At 50.8% G+C, this 20,000-nt stretch overlaps 1 protein-coding gene across 1 annotated transcript in view; it reads right to left on the bottom strand.

The window, feature by feature from the left end:
* sNPF (short neuropeptide F precursor) overlaps positions 1-20,000 on the bottom strand; it is a 759,653-nt gene that overhangs the window by 166,234 nt on the left and 573,419 nt on the right. The window contains exon 2 of the mRNA XM_070088529.1: positions 482-584. Coding sequence (XP_069944630.1) covers positions 482-581 — 100 coding nt within the window. The 5' untranslated portion in view covers positions 582-584. The remainder of the gene's footprint in view (positions 1-481; positions 585-20,000) is intronic.

The following is a 20,000-nucleotide window of genomic DNA, read 5'->3' as shown; positions in this document are numbered from 1 at the left end:
CAATATTGTGAGTTAATGTTGGTAATATAGTGCAAGATAATCTACTGTGAAAGGAGACACAGCAGACCACAGTAATGTAAAGAGAATATAAGAAATGTTTTAATTTCAGCTTGATGTTCAATATTCGTTGAAGGTTTCACGAGGAACACGAAGAATATTTTAGAAACTTAAGTCTGCGTTGGATGTTAATGAGGTGTGAGTGATGGGGCTTTGTGTGTCCTGGTGTGGGACTTACTGTTGTAGTCTTGTGGTGTTGGTCTGTCCTGGTGTGGGACTTACTGTTGTAGTCTGGTGGTGTTGGTCTGTCCTGGTGTGGGACTTACTGTTGTAGTCTGGTGGTGTTGGTCTGTCCTGGTGTGGGACTTACCATCATAGTCTGGTGGTGTTGGACTGCTGTGTTGGTCTTCCCTGGTGTGGGACTTACCATCATAGTCTGGTGGTGTTGGACTGCTGTGTTGGTCTTCCCTGGTGTGGGACTTACCATCATAGTCTGGTGGTGTTGGGACTGCAGTGTTGAGGTGCGCCAACAGTAGGCAGCAACACACCAGCGACACCCAACACTTGACTACACTAACAGCCATCACCTGCAACAGAGAATAGAATGAATGTGTCAGTGTGTAGCATACATAGGTGACACGTGTAACACATAGCTGTATCAAGCTTCACTTGCTGTTACTGCCTCTACCTTCCTCACTTCGTGTTACCACTGACATAACAATCATATTCCTCATTGACACAGATTAAAATAACAGATCCACTGCCTCTATCTTCCTCAGTGTCTGTGTTATCACTAACATAACTCTGATGATTGAGTTATTATCTTCATTCTCTTAAGGTATTGTCTCATCTAATATCTAATAGAGAAGACAGTTGACTGGGGCAGTATATTACTGCCTGATGTTCAAATAACCTTGACTAATTTTATACAATTCTGGTTGAAAATTTTTCCGCTGTTGGAGTAAACACTGCATCTAATATTACCTGTGTTATTGTTTCCTCTCACTCTTCTCGCTTCATTTTCTTGTTGATGTATAGAAAAACTTCATTATGAAGAAGTCTATTGACCAATTATTTTCTGTTCCAGCCTCATAGGTTGTTCAGTTTAGTTAAAATCTCCAAGTATGAAAATTCTTTACTTTTCATGGTCACTTTTCACCAGTAATTTCCTAAGTATCTTATGTAATCCTTCGCTTAGGAATGGAAGAACACTGCAGAAGGTCTGCTCACAAACTTATCCAATCTCCCTTCCAAGCTACCCAAGATTTTAGACTCCATAACCCCACTCGGTACATCATCAGATGCAGCATTCTCCACCTGACCACAACATTCTGAACTTGATTATAAATATCCGCGTACCTTCCACCCCAGGTAGATCTGCTTGTGACTTGAAAAAGCCCACTGTGTGGGCGAAACGTTGTCAATAAAGGATCACATACTGCATATGTGTTTATATTTCCATTGTGTCGGTATTTTATACCATTTATTTCCTTCGCTTATCCCACCATCTTTTGTTTTTCTGGTGTATTATTACATAGTGGATATATGTATTTATTACTCTCCATTTTGTACTCTTCTCACTAGATTTATAACATTTTTAGTATTTTAGGTTTTAATTTCTAAAATTTTCTCCTCCTTCCTTCCCTCTTGTGTCTCTTCTCCGCCACTTACACAAGCTGCCACTTAGAAAAGCTGCCACTTACACAAGCTGCCACTTACACAAGCTGCCACTTACACAAGCTGCCACTTACACAAGCTGCCACTTAAACAAGCTGCCACTTACACAAGCTGCCACTTACAAAAGCTGCCACTTACACAAGCTGCCACTTACACAAGCTGCCACTTACACAAGCTGCCACTTACACAAGCTGCCACTTACACAAGCTGCCACTTACACAAGCTGCCACTTACACAAGCTGCCACTTACACAAGCTGCCACTTAAACAAGCTGCCACTTACACAAGCTGCCACTTACAAAAGCTGCCACTTACACAAGCTGCCACTTACGCAAGCTGCCCCTTACACAAGCTGCCACTTACACAAGCTGCCACTTACACAAGCTGCCACTTACACAAGCTGCCACTTACACAAGCTGTCACTTACACAAGCTGCCACTTACACAAGCTGCCACTTACACAAGCTGCCACTTACACAAGCTGCCACTTACACAAGCTGCCACTTACACAAGCTGCCACTTACACAAGCTGCCACTTACACAAGCTGCCACTTACACAAGCTGCCACTTACACAAGCTGCCACTTACACAAGCTGCCACTTACACAAGCTGCCACTTACACAAGCTGCCACTTACACAAGCTGCCACTTACACAAGTTGCCACTTACACAAGCTGCCACTTACACAAGCTGCCACTTACACAAGCTGCCACTTACACAAGCTGCCACTTACACAAGTCGCCACTTACATAAGCTGCCACTTACACAAGCTGCCACTTACACAAGCTGCCACTTACACAAGCTGCCACTTACACAAGCTGCCACTTACACAAGCTGCCACTTACACAAGCTGCCACTTACACAAGCTGCCACTTACACAAGTCGCCACTTACACAAGCTGCCACTTACACAAGCTGCCACTTACACAAGCTGCCACTTACACAAGCTGACACTTACACAAGCTGCCACTTACACAAGCTGACACTTACACAAGCTGCCACTTACACAAGCTGCCACTTACACAAGCTGCCACTTACACAAGCTGCCACTTACACAAGCTGACACTTACACAAGCTGCCACTTACACAAGCTGACACTTACACAAGCTGCCACTTACACAAGCTGACACTTACACAAGCTGACACTTACACAAGCTGCCACTTACACAAGCTGCCACTTACACAAGCTGCCACTTACACAAGCTGCCACTTACACAAGCTGCCACTTACACAAGCTGCCACTTACACAAGCTGCCACTTACACAAGCTGACACTTACACAAGCTGCCACTTACACAAGCTGACACTTACACAAGCTGCCACTTACACAAGCTGACACTTACACAAGCTGCCACTTACACAAGCTGTCACTTACACAAGCTGACACTTACACAAGCTGCCACTTACACAAGCTGCCACTTACACAAGCTGACACTTACACAAGCTGCCACTTACACAAGCTGCCACTTACACAAGCTGCCACTTACACAAGCTGCCACTTACACAAGCTGACACTTACACAAGCTGCCACTTACACAAGCTGCCACTTACACAAGCTGACACTTACACAAGCTGCCACTTACACAAGCTGCCACTTACACAAGCTGACACTTACACAAGCTGCCACTTACACAAGCTGCCACTTACACAAGCTGCCACTTACACAAGCTGCCACTTACACAAGCTGACACTTACACAAGCTGCCACTTACACAAGCTGACACTTACACAAGCTGCCACTTACACAAACTGACACTTACACAAGCTGCCACTTACACAAGCTGCCACTTACACAAGCTGACACTTACACAAGCTGCCACTTACACAAGCTGACACTTACACAAGTTGCCACTTACACAAGCTGACACTTACACAAGCTGACACTTACACAAGTTGCCACTTACACAAGTTGAATCGTCAGAAGAAACTGTCTTTTATAAATGTTATCTATCGTACTTAGTCTCTAATGTTCTTTTCTCAGTATCGTCTTTATTGTCAGCGGTGACTTGTTCTGCCGCCTCATCTTTATAACCTCAGCTCGCTCACTTCAGGTGTTGTCAGCTCGCTCACTTCAGGTGTTGTCAGCTCGCTCACTTCAGGTGTTGTCAGCTCGTTCACTTCAGGTGTTGTCAGCTCGCTCACTTCAGGAGTTGTCAGCTTGCTCACTTCAGGTGTTGTCAGCTCGCTCACTTCAGGTGTTGTCAGCTTGCTCACTTCAGGTGTTGTCAGCTCGCTCACTTCAGGTGTTGTCAGCTCGCTCACTTCAGGTGTTGTCAGCTTGCACACTTCAGGTGTTGTCAGCTCGCTCACTTCAGGTGTTGTCAGCTTGCTCACTTCAGGTGTTGTCAGCTCGCTCACTTCAGGTGTTGTCAGCTTGCTCACTTCAGGTGTTGTCAGCTCGCTCACTTCAGGTGTTGTCAGCTTGCTCACTTCAGGTGTTGTCAGCTTGCTCACTTCAGGTGTTGTCAGCTTGCTCACTTCAGGTGTTGTCAGCTTGCTCACTTCAGGTGTTGTCAGCTTGCTCACTTCAGGTGTTGTCAGCTTGCTCACTTCAGGTGTTGTCAGCTTGGTTCACTTCAGGTGTTGTCAGCTTGCTCACTTCAGGTGTTGTCAGCTCGCTCACTTCAGGTGTTGTCAGCTCGCTCACTTCAGGTGTTGTCAGCTCGCTCACTTCAGGTGTTGTCAGCTCGCTCACTTTAGGTGGTCAGCTTGCTCACTTCAGGTGTTGTCAGCTCGCTCACTTCAGGTGTTGTCAGCTCGCTCACTTTAGGTGTTGTCAGCTTGCTCACTTCAGGTGTTGTCAGCTTGCTCACTTCATGTGTTGTCAGCTCGCTCAATTCAGGTGCTGTCAGCTCGCTCACTTCAGGTGTTGTCAGCTCGCTCACTTCAAGTGTTGTCAGCTCGCTCACTTCAGGTGTTGCCAGCTCGCTCACTTCAGGTGTTGTTAGCTTGCTCACTTCAGGAGTTGTCAGCTCGCTCACTTCAAGTGTTGTCAGCTCGCTCACTTCAGGTGTTGCCAGCTTGCTCACTTCAGGTGTTGTCAGCTCGCTCACTTCAGGTGTTGTCAGCTCGCTCACTTCAGGTGTTGTCAGCTTGCTCACTTCAGGTGTTGTTAGCTTGCTCACTTCAGGTGTTGTCAGCTCGCTCACTTCAGGTGTTGTCAGCTCGCTCACTTCAGGTGTTGTGAGCTCGCTCACTTCAGGTGTTGTCAGCTCGCTCACTTCAGGTGTTGTCAGCTTGCTCACTTCAGGTGTTGTTAGCTTGCTCACTTCAGGTGTTGTCAGCTCGCTCACTTCAGGTGTTGTCATGTTGCCCACTTCAGGTGTTGTCAGCTTGCTCACTTCAGGTGTTGTCAGCTTGCTCCCTTCAGGTGTTGTCAGCTTGCTCACTTCAGGTGTTGTCAGTTCGCTCACTTCAGGTGTTGTCAGCTCGCTCACTTCAGGTGTTGTCAGCTTGCTCATTTCAGGTGTTTTCAGCTCGTTCACTTCAGGTGCTGTCAGCTCGCTCACTTCAGGTGCTGTCAGCTCTCTCACTTCAGGTGCTATCAGCTCTCTTATTTGAGGAGCTGTCAGCTCGCTCACTTCAGGTGCTGTCAGCTCGCTCACTTCAGGTGCTGTCAGCTCGCTCACTTCAGGTGCTGTCAGCTCGCTCACTTCAGGTGCTGTCAGCTTGCTCACTTCAGGTGCTGTCAGCTTGCTCACTTCAGGTGCTGTCAGCTTGCTCACTTCAGGTGCTGTCAGCTTGCTCACTTCAGGTGCTCTCAGCTTCCTCACTTCAGGTGCTGTCAGCTCGCTCACTTCAGGTGCTGTCAGCTTGCTCACTTCAGGTGCTGTCAGCTTGCTCACTTCAGGTGCTGTCAGCTTGCTCACTTCCTGTGCTGTCAGCTTGCTCACTTCAGGTGCTGTCAGCTCGCTCACTTCAGGCGCTGTCAGCTCGCTCACTTCAGGTGCTGTCAGCTTGCTCACTTCAGGTGCTGTCAGCTCGCTCACTTCAGGTGCTGTCAGCTCGCTCACTTCAGGTGCTGTCAGCTCTCACTTCAGGTGCTGTCAGCTCTCACTTCAGGTGCTGTCAGCTCGCTCACTTCAGGTGCTGTCAGCTCTCACTTCAGGTGCTGTCAGCTCGCTCACTTCAGGTGCTGTCAGCTCGCTCACTTCAGGTGCTGTCAGCTCGCTCACTTCAGGTGCTGTCAGCTCTCACTTCAGGTGCTGTCAGCTCGCTCACTTCAGGTGCTGTCAGCTCGCTCACTTCAGGTGCTGTCAGCTCGCTCACTTCAGGCGCTGTCAGCTCGCTCACTTCAGGTGCTGTCAGCTCTCACTTCAGGTGCTGTCAGCTCTCACTTCAGGTTCTGTCAGCTCGCTCACTTCAGGTGCTGTCAGCTCTCACTTCAGGTGCTGTCAGCTCTCACTTCAGGTGCTGTCAGCTCGGTCACTTCAGGTGCTGTCAGCTCTCACTTCAGGTGCTGTCAGCTTGCCCTCTTCAGGTGCTGTCAGCTCTCACTTCAGGTGCTGTCAGCTCTCTCACTTCAGGTGCTGTCAGCTCTCACTTCAGGTGCTGTCAGCTCTCACTTCAGGTGCTGTCAGCTCTCACTTCAGGTGCTGTCAGCTCGGTCACTTCAGGTGCTGTCAGCTCTCACTTCAGGTGCTGTCAGCTTGCCCTCTTCAGGTGCTGTCAGCTCTCACTTCAGGTGCTGTCAGCTCTCTCACTTCAGGTGCTGTCAGCTCTCACTTCAGGTGCTGTCAGCTGTCACTTCAGGTGCTGTAATCTCTCACTTCAGGTGCTGTCAGCTCTCTCACTTCAGGTGCTGTCACCTCTCACTTCAGGTGCTGTCAGCTCTCACTTCAGGTGCTGTCAGCTCTCACTTCAGGTGCTGTCAGCTCTCACTTCAGGTGCTGTCAGGTCTCACTTCAGGTGCTGTCAGGTCTCACTTCAGGTGCTGTCAGCTCTCACTTCAGGTGCTGTCAACTCGGTCACTTCAGGTGCTGTCAGCTCTCACTTCAGGTGCTGACAGCTTGCTCATTTCAGGTGCTGTCAGCTCTCACTTCAAATGCTGTCAGCTCTCACTTCAGGTGCTGTCAGCTCTCACTTCAGGTGCTGTCATCTCTCACTTCAGGTGCTGTCGGCTCTCTCACTTCAGGTGCTGTCAGCTCTCACTTCAGGTGCTGTCAGCTCTCACTTTAGGTGCTGTCAGCTCTCACTTCAGGTGCTGTCAGGTCTCACTTCAGGTGCTGTCAGCTCTCACTTCAGGTGCTGTCAGCTCTCACTTCAGGTGCTGTCAGCTCTCACTTCAGGTGCTGTCAGCTCTCTCACTTCAGGTGCTGTCAGCTCTCTCACTTCAGGTGCTGTCAGCTCGCTCACTTCAGGTGCTCTCAGCTCGCTCACTTCAGGTGCTGTCAGCTCTCTCTTCAGGTGCTGTCAGCTCTCACTTCAGGTGCTGTCAGCTCTCACTTCAGGTGCTGTCAGCTCGCTCACTTCAGGTGCTGTCAGCTCTCACTTCAGGTGCTGTCAGCTCTCACTTCAGGTGCTGTCAGCTCGCTCACTTCAGGTGCTGTTAGCTCTCACTTCAGGTGCTGTCAGCTCTCACTTCAGGTGCTGTCAGCTCTCTCACTTCAGGTTCTGTCAGCTCTCACTTCAGGTGCTGTCAGCTCTCACTTCAGGTGCTGTCAGCTCTCACTTCAGGTGCTGTCAGCTCTCTTACTTCAGGTGCTGTCAGCTCTCACTTCAGGTGCTGTCAGCTCTCACTTCGGGTGCTGTCAGCTCTCACTTCAGGTGCTGTCAGCTCTCACTTCAGGTGCTGTCAGCTCTCACTTCAGGTGCTGTCAGCTCGTTCACTTCAGGTGCTGTTAGCTCTCACTTCAGGTGCTGTCAGCTCTCACTTCAGGTGCTGTCAGCTCTCACTTCAGGTGCTGTCAGCTCTCTCACTTCAGGTGCTGTCAGCTCTCACTTCAGGTGCTGTCAGCTCTCACTTCAGGTGCTGTCAGCTCTCTTACTTCAGGTGCTGTCAGCTCTCACTTCAGGTGCTGTCAGCTCTCACTTCAGGTGCTGTCAGCTCTCACTTCAGGTGCTGTCAGCTCTCACTTCAGGTGCTGTCAGCTTTCACTTCAGGTGCTGTCAGCGCTCACTTCAGGTACTGTCAGCTTGCTCACTTTAGGTGCTGTCAGCTCTCACTTCACTTACTGTCAGCTCTCACTTCACTTGCTGTCAGCTCTCACTTCAGGTGCTGTCAGCTCTCACTTCAGGTGCTGTCAGCTCTCACTTCAGGTGCTGTCAGCTCTCACTTCAGGTGCTGTCAGCTCTCACTTCAGGTGCTGTCAGCTCTCACTTCAGGTGCTGTCAGCTCTCACTTCAGGTGCTGTCAGCTCTCTCACTTCAGGTGCTGTCAGCTCTCTCACTTCAGGTGCTGTCAGCTCGCTCACTTCAGGTGCTCTCAGCTCGCTCACTTCAGGTGCTGTCAGCTCTCTCTTCAGGTGCTGTCAGCTCTCACTTCAGGTGCTGTCAGCTCTCACTTCAGGTGCTGTCAGCTCTCACTTCAGGTGCTGTCAGCTCGCTCACTTCAGGTGCTGTCAGCTCTCACTTCAGGTGCTGTCAGCTCTCACTTCAGGTGCTGTCAGCTCGCTCACTTCAGGTGCTGTTAGCTCTCACTACAGGTGCTGTCAGCTCTCACTTCAGGTGCTGTCAGCTCTCTCACTTCAGGTTCTGTCAGCTCTCACTTCAGGTGCTGTCAGCTCTCACTTCAGGTGCTGTCAGCTCTCACTTCAGGTGCTGTCAGCTCTCTTACTTCAGGTGCTGTCAGCTCTCACTTCAGGTGCTGTCAGCTCTCACTTCGGGTGCTGTCAGCTCTCACTTCAGGTGCTGTCAGCTCTCACTTCAGGTGCTGTCAGCTCTCACTTCAGGTGCTGTCAGCTCGTTCACTTCAGGTGCTGTTAGCTCTCACTTCAGGTGCTGTCAGCTCTCACTTCAGGTGCTGTCAGCTCTCACTTCAGGTTCTGTCAGCTCTCTCACTTCAGGTGCTGTCAGCTCTCACTTCAGGTGCTGTCAGCTCTCACTTCAGGTGCTGTCAGCTCTCTTACTTCAGGTGCTGTCAGCTCTCACTTCAGGTGCTGTCAGCTCTCACTTCAGGTGCTGTCAGCTCTCACTTCAGGTGCTGTCAGCTCTCACTTCAGGTGCTGTCAGCTCTCACTTCAGGTGCTGTCAGCGCTCACTTCAGGTACTGTCAGCTTGCTCACTTTAGGTGCTGTCAGCTCTCACTTCACTTACTGTCAGCTCTCACTTCACTTGCTGTCAGCTTTCACTTCAGGTGCTGTCAGCTCTCACTTCAGGTGCTGTCAGCTCTCACTTCAGGTGCTGTCAGCTCTCACTTCAGGTGCTGTCAGCTCTCACTTCAGGTGCTGTCAGCTCTCACTTCAGGTGCTGTCAGCTCTCACTTCAGGTGCTGTTAGCTCTCACTTCAGGTGCTGTCAGCTCTCACTTCAGGTGCTGTCAGCTCTCACTTCAGGTGCTGTCAGCTCTCACTTCAGGTGCTGTCAGCTCTCTCACTTCAGGTGCTGTCAACTCTCAATTCAGGTGCTGTCAGCTCTCACTTCAGGTGCTGTGAGCTCTCACTTCAGATGCTGTCAACTCTCACTTCAGGTGCTGTCAGCTCTCACTTCAGGTGCTGTCAGCTCTCACTTCAGGTGCTGTCAACTCTCACTTCAGGTGCTGTCAGCTCTCACTTCAGGTGCTGTCAGCTCTCACTTCAGGTGCTGTCAGCTCTCACTTCACTTGCTGTCAGCTCTCACTTCACTTGCTGTCAGCTCTCACTTCAGGTGCTGTCAGCTCTCACTTCAGGTGCTGTCAGCTCTCACTTCAGATGCTGTCAACTCTCACTTCAGGTGCTGTCAGCTCTCACTTCAGGTGCTGTCAGCTCTTACTTCAGGTGCTGTCAACTCTCACTTCAGGTGCTGCCAGCTCTCACTTCAGGTGCTGTCAGCTCTCACTTCAGGTGCTGTCAACTCTCACTTCAGGTGCTGTGAGCTCTCACTTCAGGTGCTGTAAGCTCTCACTTCAGGTGCTGTCAACTCTCACTTCTGGTGCTGTCAGCTCTCACTTCAGGTGCTGTCTGCTCTCACTTCAGGTGCTGTCAGCTCTCACTTCAGGTTCTGTCAGCTCTCACTTCAGGTGCTGTCAGCTTGCTCACTTCAGGTGCTGTCAGCTCTCACTTCAGGTGCTGTCAGCTCTCACTTCAGGTTCTGTCAGCTCTCTCACTTCAGGTGCTGTCAGCTGTCACTTCAGGTGCTGTCAGCTCTCACTTCAGGTGCTGTCAGCTCTCACTTCAGGTGCTGTCAGCTCTCACTTCAGGTGCTGTCAGGTCTCACTTCAGGTGCTGTCAGCTCTCACTTCAGGTGCTGTCAGGTCTCACTTCAGGTGCTGTCAGGTCTCACTTCAGGTGCTGTCAGCTCTCACTTCAGGTGCTGTCAGCTCTCTTACTTCAGGTGCTGTCAGCTCTCACTTCAGGTGCTGTCAGGTCTCACTTCAGGTGCTGTCAGGTCTCACTTCAGGTGCTGTCAGCTCTCACTTCAGGTGCTGTCAGGTCTCACTTCAGGTGCTGTCAGTCCTCACTTCAGGTGCTGTCAGGTCTCACTTCAGGTGCTGTCAGCTCTCACTTCAGGTGCTGTCAGGTCTCACTTCAGGTGCTGTCAGCTCTCACTTCAGGTGCTGTCAGGTCTCACTTCAGGTGCTGTCAGCTCTCACTTCAGGTGCTGTCAGGTCTCACTTCAGGTGCTGTCAGTTCTCACTTCAGGTGCTGTCAGGTCTCACTTCAGGTGCTGTCAGCTCTCACTTCAGGTGCTGTCAGGTCTCACTTCAGGTGCTGTCAGCTCTCACTTCAGGTGCTGTCAGGTCTCATTTCAGGTGCTGTCAGCTCTCACTTCAGGTGCTGTCAGCTCTCACTTCAGGTGCTGTCAGGTCTCACTTCAGGTGCTGTCAGCTCTCATTTCAGGTGCTGTCAGGTCTCACTTCAGGTGCTGTCAGCTCTCACTTCAGGTGCTGTCAGCTCTCACTTCAGGTGCTGTCAGGTCTCACTTCAGGTGCTGTCAGCTCTCACTTCAGGTGCTGTCAGTTCTCACTTCAGGTGCTGTCAGCTCTCACTTCAGGTGCTGTCAGCTCTCACTTCAGGTGCTGTCAGGTCTCACTTCAGGTGCTGTCAGGTCTCACTTCAGGTGCTGTCAGCTCTCACTTCAGGTGCTGTCAGCTCTCACTTCAGGTGCTGTCAGGTCTCACTTCAGGTGCTGTCAGCTCTCACTTCAGGTGCTGTCAACTCGGTCACTTCAGGTGCTGTCAGCTCTCACTTCAGGTGCTGTCAGGTCTCACTTCAGGTGCTGTCAGCTCTCACTTCAGGTGCTGTCAGCTCTCACTTCAGGTGCTGTCAGCTCTCACTTCAGGTGCTGTCAGGTCTCACTTCAGGTGCTGTCAGGTCTCACTTCAGGTGCTGTCAGCTCTCACTTCAGGTGCTGTCAACTCGGTCACTTCAGGTGCTGTCAGCTCTCACTTCAGGTGCTGACAGCTTGCTCATTTCAGGTGCTGTCAGCTCTCACTTCAAATGCTGTCAGCTCTCACTTCAGGTGCTGTCAGCTCTCACTTCAGGTGCTGTCATCTCTCACTTCAGGTGCTGTCGGCTCTCTCACTTCAGGTGCTGTCAGCTCTCACTTCAGGTGCTGTCAGCTCTCACTTTAGGTGCTGTCAGCTCTCACTTCAGGTGCTGTCAGGTCTCACTTCAGGTGCTGTCAGCTCTCACTTCAGGTGCTGTCAGCTCTCACTTCAGGTGCTGTCAGCTCTCACTTCAGGTGCTGTCAGCTCTCTCACTTCAGGTGCTGTCAGCTCTCTCACTTCAGGTGCTGTCAGCTCGCTCACTTCAGGTGCTCTCAGCTCGCTCACTTCAGGTGCTGTCAGCTCTCTCTTCAGGTGCTGTCAGCTCTCACTTCAGGTGCTGTCAGCTCTCACTTCAGGTGCTGTCAGCTCGCTCACTTCAGGTGCTGTCAGCTCTCACTTCAGGTGCTGTCAGCTCTCACTTCAGGTGCTGTCAGCTCGCTCACTTCAGGTGCTGTTAGCTCTCACTTCAGGTGCTGTCAGCTCTCACTTCAGGTGCTGTCAGCTCTCTCACTTCAGGTTCTGTCAGCTCTCACTTCAGGTGCTGTCAGCTCTCACTTCAGGTGCTGTCAGCTCTCACTTCAGGTGCTGTCAGCTCTCTTACTTCAGGTGCTGTCAGCTCTCACTTCAGGTGCTGTCAGCTCTCACTTCGGGTGCTGTCAGCTCTCACTTCAGGTGCTGTCAGCTCTCACTTCAGGTGCTGTCAGCTCTCACTTCAGGTGCTGTCAGCTCGTTCACTTCAGGTGCTGTTAGCTCTCACTTCAGGTGCTGTCAGCTCTCACTTCAGGTGCTGTCAGCTCTCACTTCAGGTGCTGTCAGCTCTCTCACTTCAGGTGCTGTCAGCTCTCACTTCAGGTGCTGTCAGCTCTCACTTCAGGTGCTGTCAGCTCTCTTAATTCAGGTGCTGTCAGCTCTCACTTCAGGTGCTGTCAGCTCTCACTTCAGGTGCTGTCAGCTCTCACTTCAGGTGCTGTCAGCTCTCACTTCAGGTGCTGTCAGCTTTCACTTCAGGTGCTGTCAGCGCTCACTTCAGGTACTGTCAGCTTGCTCACTTTAGGTGCTGTCAGCTCTCACTTCACTTACTGTCAGCTCTCACTTCACTTGCTGTCAGCTCTCACTTCAGGTGCTGTCAGCTCTCACTTCAGGTGCTGTCAGCTCTCACTTCAGGTGCTGTCAGCTCTCACTTCAGGTGCTGTCAGCTCTCACTTCAGGTGCTGTCAGCTCTCACTTCAGGTGCTGTCAGCTCTCACTTCAGGTGCTGTCAGCTCTCTCACTTCAGGTGCTGTCAGCTCTCTCACTTCAGGTGCTGTCAGCTCGCTCACTTCAGGTGCTCTCAGCTCGCTCACTTCAGGTGCTGTCAGCTCTCTCTTCAGGTGCTGTCAGCTCTCACTTCAGGTGCTGTCAGCTCTCACTTCAGGTGCTGTCAGCTCTCACTTCAGGTGCTGTCAGCTCGCTCACTTCAGGTGCTGTCAGCTCTCACTTCAGGTGCTGTCAGCTCTCACTTCAGGTGCTGTCAGCTCGCTCACTTCAGGTGCTGTTAGCTCTCACTACAGGTGCTGTCAGCTCTCACTTCAGGTGCTGTCAGCTCTCTCACTTCAGGTTCTGTCAGCTCTCACTTCAGGTGCTGTCAGCTCTCACTTCAGGTGCTGTCAGCTCTCACTTCAGGTGCTGTCAGCTCTCTTACTTCAGGTGCTGTCAGCTCTCACTTCAGGTGCTGTCAGCTCTCACTTCGGGTGCTGTCAGCTCTCACTTCAGGTGCTGTCAGCTCTCACTTCAGGTGCTGTCAGCTCTCACTTCAGGTGCTGTCAGCTCGTTCACTTCAGGTGCTGTTAGCTCTCACTTCAGGTGCTGTCAGCTCTCACTTCAGGTGCTGTCAGCTCTCACTTCAGGTTCTGTCAGCTCTCTCACTTCAGGTGCTGTCAGCTCTCACTTCAGGTGCTGTCAGCTCTCTCTTCAGGTGCTGTCAGCTCTCTTACTTCAGGTGCTGTCAGCTCTCACTTCAGGTGCTGTCAGCTCTCACTTCAGGTGCTGTCAGCTCTCACTTCAGGTGCTGTCAGCTCTCACTTCAGGTGCTGTCAGCTCTCACTTCAGGTGCTGTCAGCGCTCACTTCAGGTACTGTCAGCTTGCTCACTTTAGGTGCTGTCAGCTCTCACTTCACTTACTGTCAGCTCTCACTTCACTTGCTGTCAGCTTTCACTTCAGGTGCTGTCAGCTCTCACTTCAGGTGCTGTCAGCTCTCACTTCAGGTGCTGTCAGCTCTCACTTCAGGTGCTGTCAGCTCTCACTTCAGGTGCTGTCAGCTCTCACTTCAGGTGCTGTCAGCTCTCACTTCAGGTGCTGTTAGCTCTCACTTCAGGTGCTGTCAGCTCTCACTTCAGGTGCTGTCAGCTCTCACTTCAGGTGCTGTCAGCTCTCACTTCAGGTGCTGTCAGCTCTCTCACTTCAGGTGCTGTCAACTCTCAATTCAGGTGCTGTCAGCTCTCACTTCAGGTGCTGTGAGCTCTCACTTCAGATGCTGTCAACTCTCACTTCAGGTGCTGTCAGCTCTCACTTCAGGTGCTGTCAGCTCTCACTTCAGGTGCTGTCAACTCTCACTTCAGGTGCTGTCAGCTCTCACTTCAGGTGCTGTCAGCTCTCACTTCAGGTGCTGTCAGCTCTCACTTCACTTGCTGTCAGCTCTCACTTCACTTGCTGTCAGCTCTCACTTCAGGTGCTGTCAGCTCTCACTTCAGGTGCTGTCAGCTCTCACTTCAGATGCTGTCAACTCTCACTTCAGGTGCTGTCAGCTCTCACTTCAGGTGCTGTCAGCTCTTACTTCAGGTGCTGTCAACTCTCACTTCAGGTGCTGCCAGCTCTCACTTCAGGTGCTGTCAGCTCTCACTTCAGGTGCTGTCAACTCTCACTTCAGGTGCTGTGAGCTCTCACTTCAGGTGCTGTAAGCTCTCACTTCAGGTGCTGTCAACTCTCACTTCTGGTGCTGTCAGCTCTCACTTCAGGTGCTGTCTGCTCTCACTTCAGGTGCTGTCAGCTCTCACTTCAGGTTCTGTCAGCTCTCACTTCAGGTGCTGTCAGCTTGCTCACTTCAGGTGCTGTCAGCTCTCACTTCAGGTGCTGTCAGCTCTCACTTCAGGTTCTGTCAGCTCTCTCACTTCAGGTGCTGTCAGCTGTCACTTCAGGTGCTGTCAGCTCTCACTTCAGGTGCTGTCAGCTCTCACTTCAGGTGCTGTCAGCTCTCACTTCAGGTGCTGTCAGGTCTCACTTCAGGTGCTGTCAGCTCTCACTTCAGGTGCTGTCAGGTCTCACTTCAGGTGCTGTCAGGTCTCACTTCAGGTGCTGTCAGCTCTCACTTCAGGTGCTGTCAGCTCTCTTACTTCAGGTGCTGTCAGCTCTCACTTCAGGTGCTGTCAGGTCTCACTTCAGGTGCTGTCAGGTCTCACTTCAGGTGCTGTCAGCTCTCACTTCAGGTGCTGTCAGGTCTCACTTCAGGTGCTGTCAGTCCTCACTTCAGGTGCTGTCAGGTCTCACTTCAGGTGCTGTCAGCTCTCACTTCAGGTGCTGTCAGGTCTCACTTCAGGTGCTGTCAGCTCTCACTTCAGGTGCTGTCAGGTCTCACTTCAGGTGCTGTCAGCTCTCACTTCAGGTGCTGTCAGGTCTCACTTCAGGTGCTGTCAGTTCTCACTTCAGGTGCTGTCAGGTCTCACTTCAGGTGCTGTCAGCTCTCACTTCAGGTGCTGTCAGGTCTCACTTCAGGTGCTGTCAGCTCTCACTTCAGGTGCTGTCAGGTCTCATTTCAGGTGCTGTCAGCTCTCACTTCAGGTGCTGTCAGCTCTCACTTCAGGTGCTGTCAGGTCTCACTTCAGGTGCTGTCAGCTCTCATTTCAGGTGCTGTCAGGTCTCACTTCAGGTGCTGTCAGCTCTCACTTCAGGTGCTGTCAGCTCTCACTTCAGGTGCTGTCAGGTCTCACTTCAGGTGCTGTCAGCTCTCACTTCAGGTGCTGTCAGTTCTCACTTCAGGTGCTGTCAGCTCTCACTTCAGGTGCTGTCAGCTCTCACTTCAGGTGCTGTCAGGTCTCACTTCAGGTGCTGTCAGGTCTCACTTCAGGTGCTGTCAGCTCTCACTTCAGGTGCTGTCAGCTCTCACTTCAGGTGCTGTCAGGTCTCACTTCAGGTGCTGTCAGCTCTCACTTCAGGTGCTGTCAACTCGGTCACTTCAGGTGCTGTCAGCTCTCACTTCAGGTGCTGTCAGGTCTCACTTCAGGTGCTGTCAGCTCTCACTTCAGGTGCTGTCAGCTCTCACTTCAGGTGCTGTCAGGTCTCACTTCAGGTGCTGTCTGCTCTCACTTCAGGTGCTGTCAACTCGGTCACTTCAGGTGCTGTCAGCTCTCACTTCAGGTGCTGTCAGCTCTCACTTCAGGTGCTGTCAGCTCTCACTTCAGGTGCTGTCAACTCGGTCACTTCAGGTGCTGTCAGCTCTCACTTCAGGTGCTGTCAGCTCTCACTTCAGGTGCTGTCAGCTCTCACTTCAGGTGCTGTCAACTCGGTCACTTCAGGTGCTGTCAGCTCTCACTTCAGGTGCTGTCAGCTCTCACTTCAGGTGCTGTCAGCTCTCACTTCAGGTGCTGTCAGCTCTCACTTCAGGTGCTGTCAGCTCTCACTTCAGGTGCTGTCAGCAAGTCTTGAAAATATCTCTTTGTTATTTCAGAAAACTTCGTTATTTTTATTACATTTATTATTTCAGCCTCAGCTGGCCTGGCGGCGTCCGTCCGTCCGTCCGTCCGTCCGTCCGTCCGTCCGTCCGTCCGTCCGTCCGTCCGTCCGTCCATCTGTCTATCCATCCATCCATCCATCCATCCGTCCATCTATTCTTCCATCCGTCCATCCATCTATTTATCCATCTGTCTATCCACCTGTCCACTTACTCATCCATCCGTCCATCTATTAATTTATCCATCCATCCATCCATCCAGCAGTTTCGCCATCTATTCAGGCAACCATGTGCTCGAGGCTACAGTGTTACCAGTGTGTGGAGGTGCGTCTAAGTTTCACCGTCCTGGTATAAACACCGACAGTGTTACCAGTGTGTGGAGGTGCGTCAAAGTTTCACCGTCCTGGTATAAACACCGACAGTGTTACCAGTGTGTGGAGGTGCGTCAAAGTTTCACCGTCCTGGTATAAACACCGACAGTGTTACCAGTGTGTGGAGGTGCGTCAAAGTTTCACCGTCCTGGTATAAACACCGACAGTGTTACCAGTGTGTGGAGGTGCGTCAAAGTTTCACCGTCCTGGTATAAACACCGACAGTGTTACCAGTGTGTGGAGGTGCGTCAAAGTTTCACCGTCCTGGTATAAATACCGACAGTGTTACCAGTGTGTGGAGGTGCGTCAAAGTTTCACCGTCCTGGTATAAACACCGACAGTGTTACCAGTGTGTGGAGGTGCGTCAGTTTCACCGTCCTGGTATAAACACCGTCAGTGTTACCAGTGTGTGGAGGTGCGTCAGTTTCACCGTCCTGGTATAAACACCGTCAGTGTTACCAGTGTGTGGAGGTGCGTCAAAGTTTCACCGTCCTGGTATAAACACTGACAGTGTTACCAGTGTGTGGAGGTGCGTCAAAGTTTCACCGTCCTGGTATAAACACTGACAGTGTTACCAGTGTGTGGAGGTGCGTCTAAGTTTCACCGTCCTGGTATAAACACTGACAGTGTTACCAGTGTGTGGAGGTGCGTCTAAGTTTCACCGTCCTGGTGTAAACACTGACAGTGTTACCAGTGTGTGGAGGTGCGTCTAAGTTTCACCGTCCTGGTATAAACACTGACAGTGTTACCAGTGTGTGGAGGTGCGTCTAAGTTTCACCGTCCTGGTATAAACACTGACAGTGTTACCAGTGTGTGGAGGTGCGTCTAAGTTTCACCGTCCTGGTATAAACACCGACAGTGTTACCAGTGTGTGGAGGTGCGTCAAAGTTTCACCGTCCTGGTATAAACACTGACAGTGTTACCAGTGTGTGGAGGTGCGTCTAAGTTTCACCGTCCTGGTATAAACGCTGACAGTGTTACCAGTGTGTGGAGGTGCGTCTAAGTTTCACCGTCCTGGTATAAACACTGACAGTGTTACCAGTGTGTGGAGGTGCGTCTAAGTTTCACCGTCCTGGTATAAACACTGACAGTGTTACCAGTGTGTGGAGGTGCGTCTAAGTTTCACCGTCCTGGTATAAACACTGACAGTGTTACCAGTGTGTGGAGGTGCGTCTAAGTTTCACCGTCCTGGTGTAAACACCGACAGTGTTACCAGTGTGTGGAGGTGCGTCAGTTTCACCGTCCTGGTATAAACACCGTCAGTGTTACCAGTGTGTGGAGGTGCGTCAGTTTCACCGTCCTGGTATAAACACCGTCAGTGTTACCAGTGTGTGGAGGTGCGTCAAAGTTTCACCGTCCTGGTATAAACACTGACAGTGTTACCAGTGTGTGGAGGTGCGTCTAAGTTTCACCGTCCTGGTATAAACACTGACAGTGTTACCAGTGTGTGGAGGTGCGTCTAAGTTTCACCGTCCTGGTATAAACACCGTCAGTGTTACCAGTGTGTGGAGGTGCGTCTAAGTTTCACCGTCCTGGTATAAACACCGTCAGTGTTACCAGTGTGTGGAGGTGCGTCTAAGTTTCACCGTCCTGGTATAAACACTGACAGTGTTACCAGTGTGTGGAGGTGCGTCTAAGTTTCACCGTCCTGGTATAAACACTGACAGTGTTACCAGTGTGTGGAGGTGCGTCTAAGTTTCACCGTCCTGGTATAAACACCGTCAGTGTTACCAGTGTGTGGAGGTGCGTCTAAGTTTCACCGTCCTGGTATAAACACCGTCAGTGTTACCAGTGTGTGGAGGTGCGTCTAAGTTTCACCGTCCTGGTATAAACACCGTCAGTGTTACCAGTGTGTGGAGGTGCGTCTAAGTTTCACCGTCCTGGTATAAACACTGACAGTGTTACCAGTGTGTGGAGGTGCGTCTAAGTTTCACCGTCCTGGTATAAACACCGTCAGTGTTACCAGTGTGTGGAGGTGCGTCTAAGTTTCACCGTCCTGGTATAAACACTGACAGTGTTACCAGTGTGTGGAGGTGCGTCTAAGTTTCACCGTCCTGGTATAAACACCGACAGTGTTACCAGTGTGTGGAGGTGCGTCTAAGTTTCACCGTCCTGGTATAAACACTGACAGTGTTACCAGTGTGTGTAGGTGCGTCTAAGTTTCACCGTATCCGTCAGTGTTACCAGTGTGTGGAGGTGCGTCTAAGTTTCACCGTCCTGGTATAAACACTGACAGTGTTACCAGTGTGTGGAGGTGCGTCTAAGTTTCACCGTCACTGGTACCATGGAGGTGCGTCTAAGTTTCACCGTCCTGGTATAAACACTGACAGTGTTACCAGTGTGTGGAGGTGCGTCTAAGTTTCACCGTCCTGGTATAAACACCGTCAGTGTTACCAGTGTGTGGAGGTGCGTCTAAGTTTCACCGTCCTGGTATAAACACCGTCAGTGTTACCAGTGTGTGGAGGTGCGTCTAAGTTTCACCGTCCTGGTATAAACACTGACAGTGTTACCAGTGTGTGGAGGTGCGTCTAAGTTTCACCGTCCTGGTATAAACACCGACTGACTCACTACAGTTGTGTCACTTAACTTAATATTCATACATTAACACTTTATCTTGAGCCAAAGTGTTAATATTAACGTTTTATTTCAGGACATCACTCACGTATAACACTACTATGTGTGTGTATGTACTCACCTAATTGTGGTTGCAGGGGTCCGGACTCAGCTCCTGGGCCCGCCTCTTCACCGTCCGCTACTAGGTCCTCTCTCTCCCTGCTCCATGAGCTTTATCATACCTCGTCTTAAAACTATGTATAGTTCCTGCCTCCTCTACATCGCTTGCCAGACTATTCCACTTCCTAACTTCTCTATGACTGAAGAAATACTTCCTAACATCCCTTTGATTCATCAGAGTCTTCAGGTTCCAGTTGTGACCCTTTGTTTCTGTGTCCCCTGTCTGGAACATCCTGTCTCTGTCCATCATGTTTATTCCACGCAGTATTTTGTTTGTCGTTATCATGTCTTCCCTGACCCTCCTGTGTTGTCAGACCGATTTCTCTTAACCTTTCTTCATAGGACATTCCCCTTAGCTCTGGAACTAGCCTTGATGCAAACCTTTGCACTTTCTCTAATTTATTGACGTGTTTGACCTGGTGTGGGTTCCAAACTGGTGCTGCGTACTTTATACACGTACACAGTGTATAAAATCTTGAACGATTCCTTACTGAGGTACCGGAACGCTATGCTCAGGTTTAACACGCGCCCATATGCCGAAGCAGTTATCTGGTTAATGTGTGCTTCAGGCGATGTACTCGGTATTATACACACTCCTAGGTCTTTCTCCTTGAGTGAGGTTTGCAGCCTTTGGCCACCTAGCCTATACTCTGTCTGCAGTCTTCTTTGCCCTCCTCCGATCTTCATGACTTTGCATTTGGCGGGGTTAAATTCTAGGAGCCAGTTTCTGGACCACACATCCAGCCTGTCCAAGTCTCTTTGTAGACCTGTTTGATCCGCGTCTGATTTAATTCTCCTCATTAACTTCACGTCATCTGCAAACAGGGACACTTTTTAGTCTATCCCTTCCGTCATGTCGTTCACATATACCAAGAATAGCACTGGTCCCAGGACTGACCCC

This window comes from Cherax quadricarinatus, chromosome 2 (genome assembly GCF_038502225.1).
Source record: "Cherax quadricarinatus isolate ZL_2023a chromosome 2, ASM3850222v1, whole genome shotgun sequence".
Lineage (NCBI taxonomy): Eukaryota > Metazoa > Arthropoda > Malacostraca > Decapoda > Parastacidae > Cherax > Cherax quadricarinatus.
The sequence above is the reverse complement of the archived record's forward strand: the minus strand, read 5'-3'. Positions and strand labels throughout refer to the sequence as shown.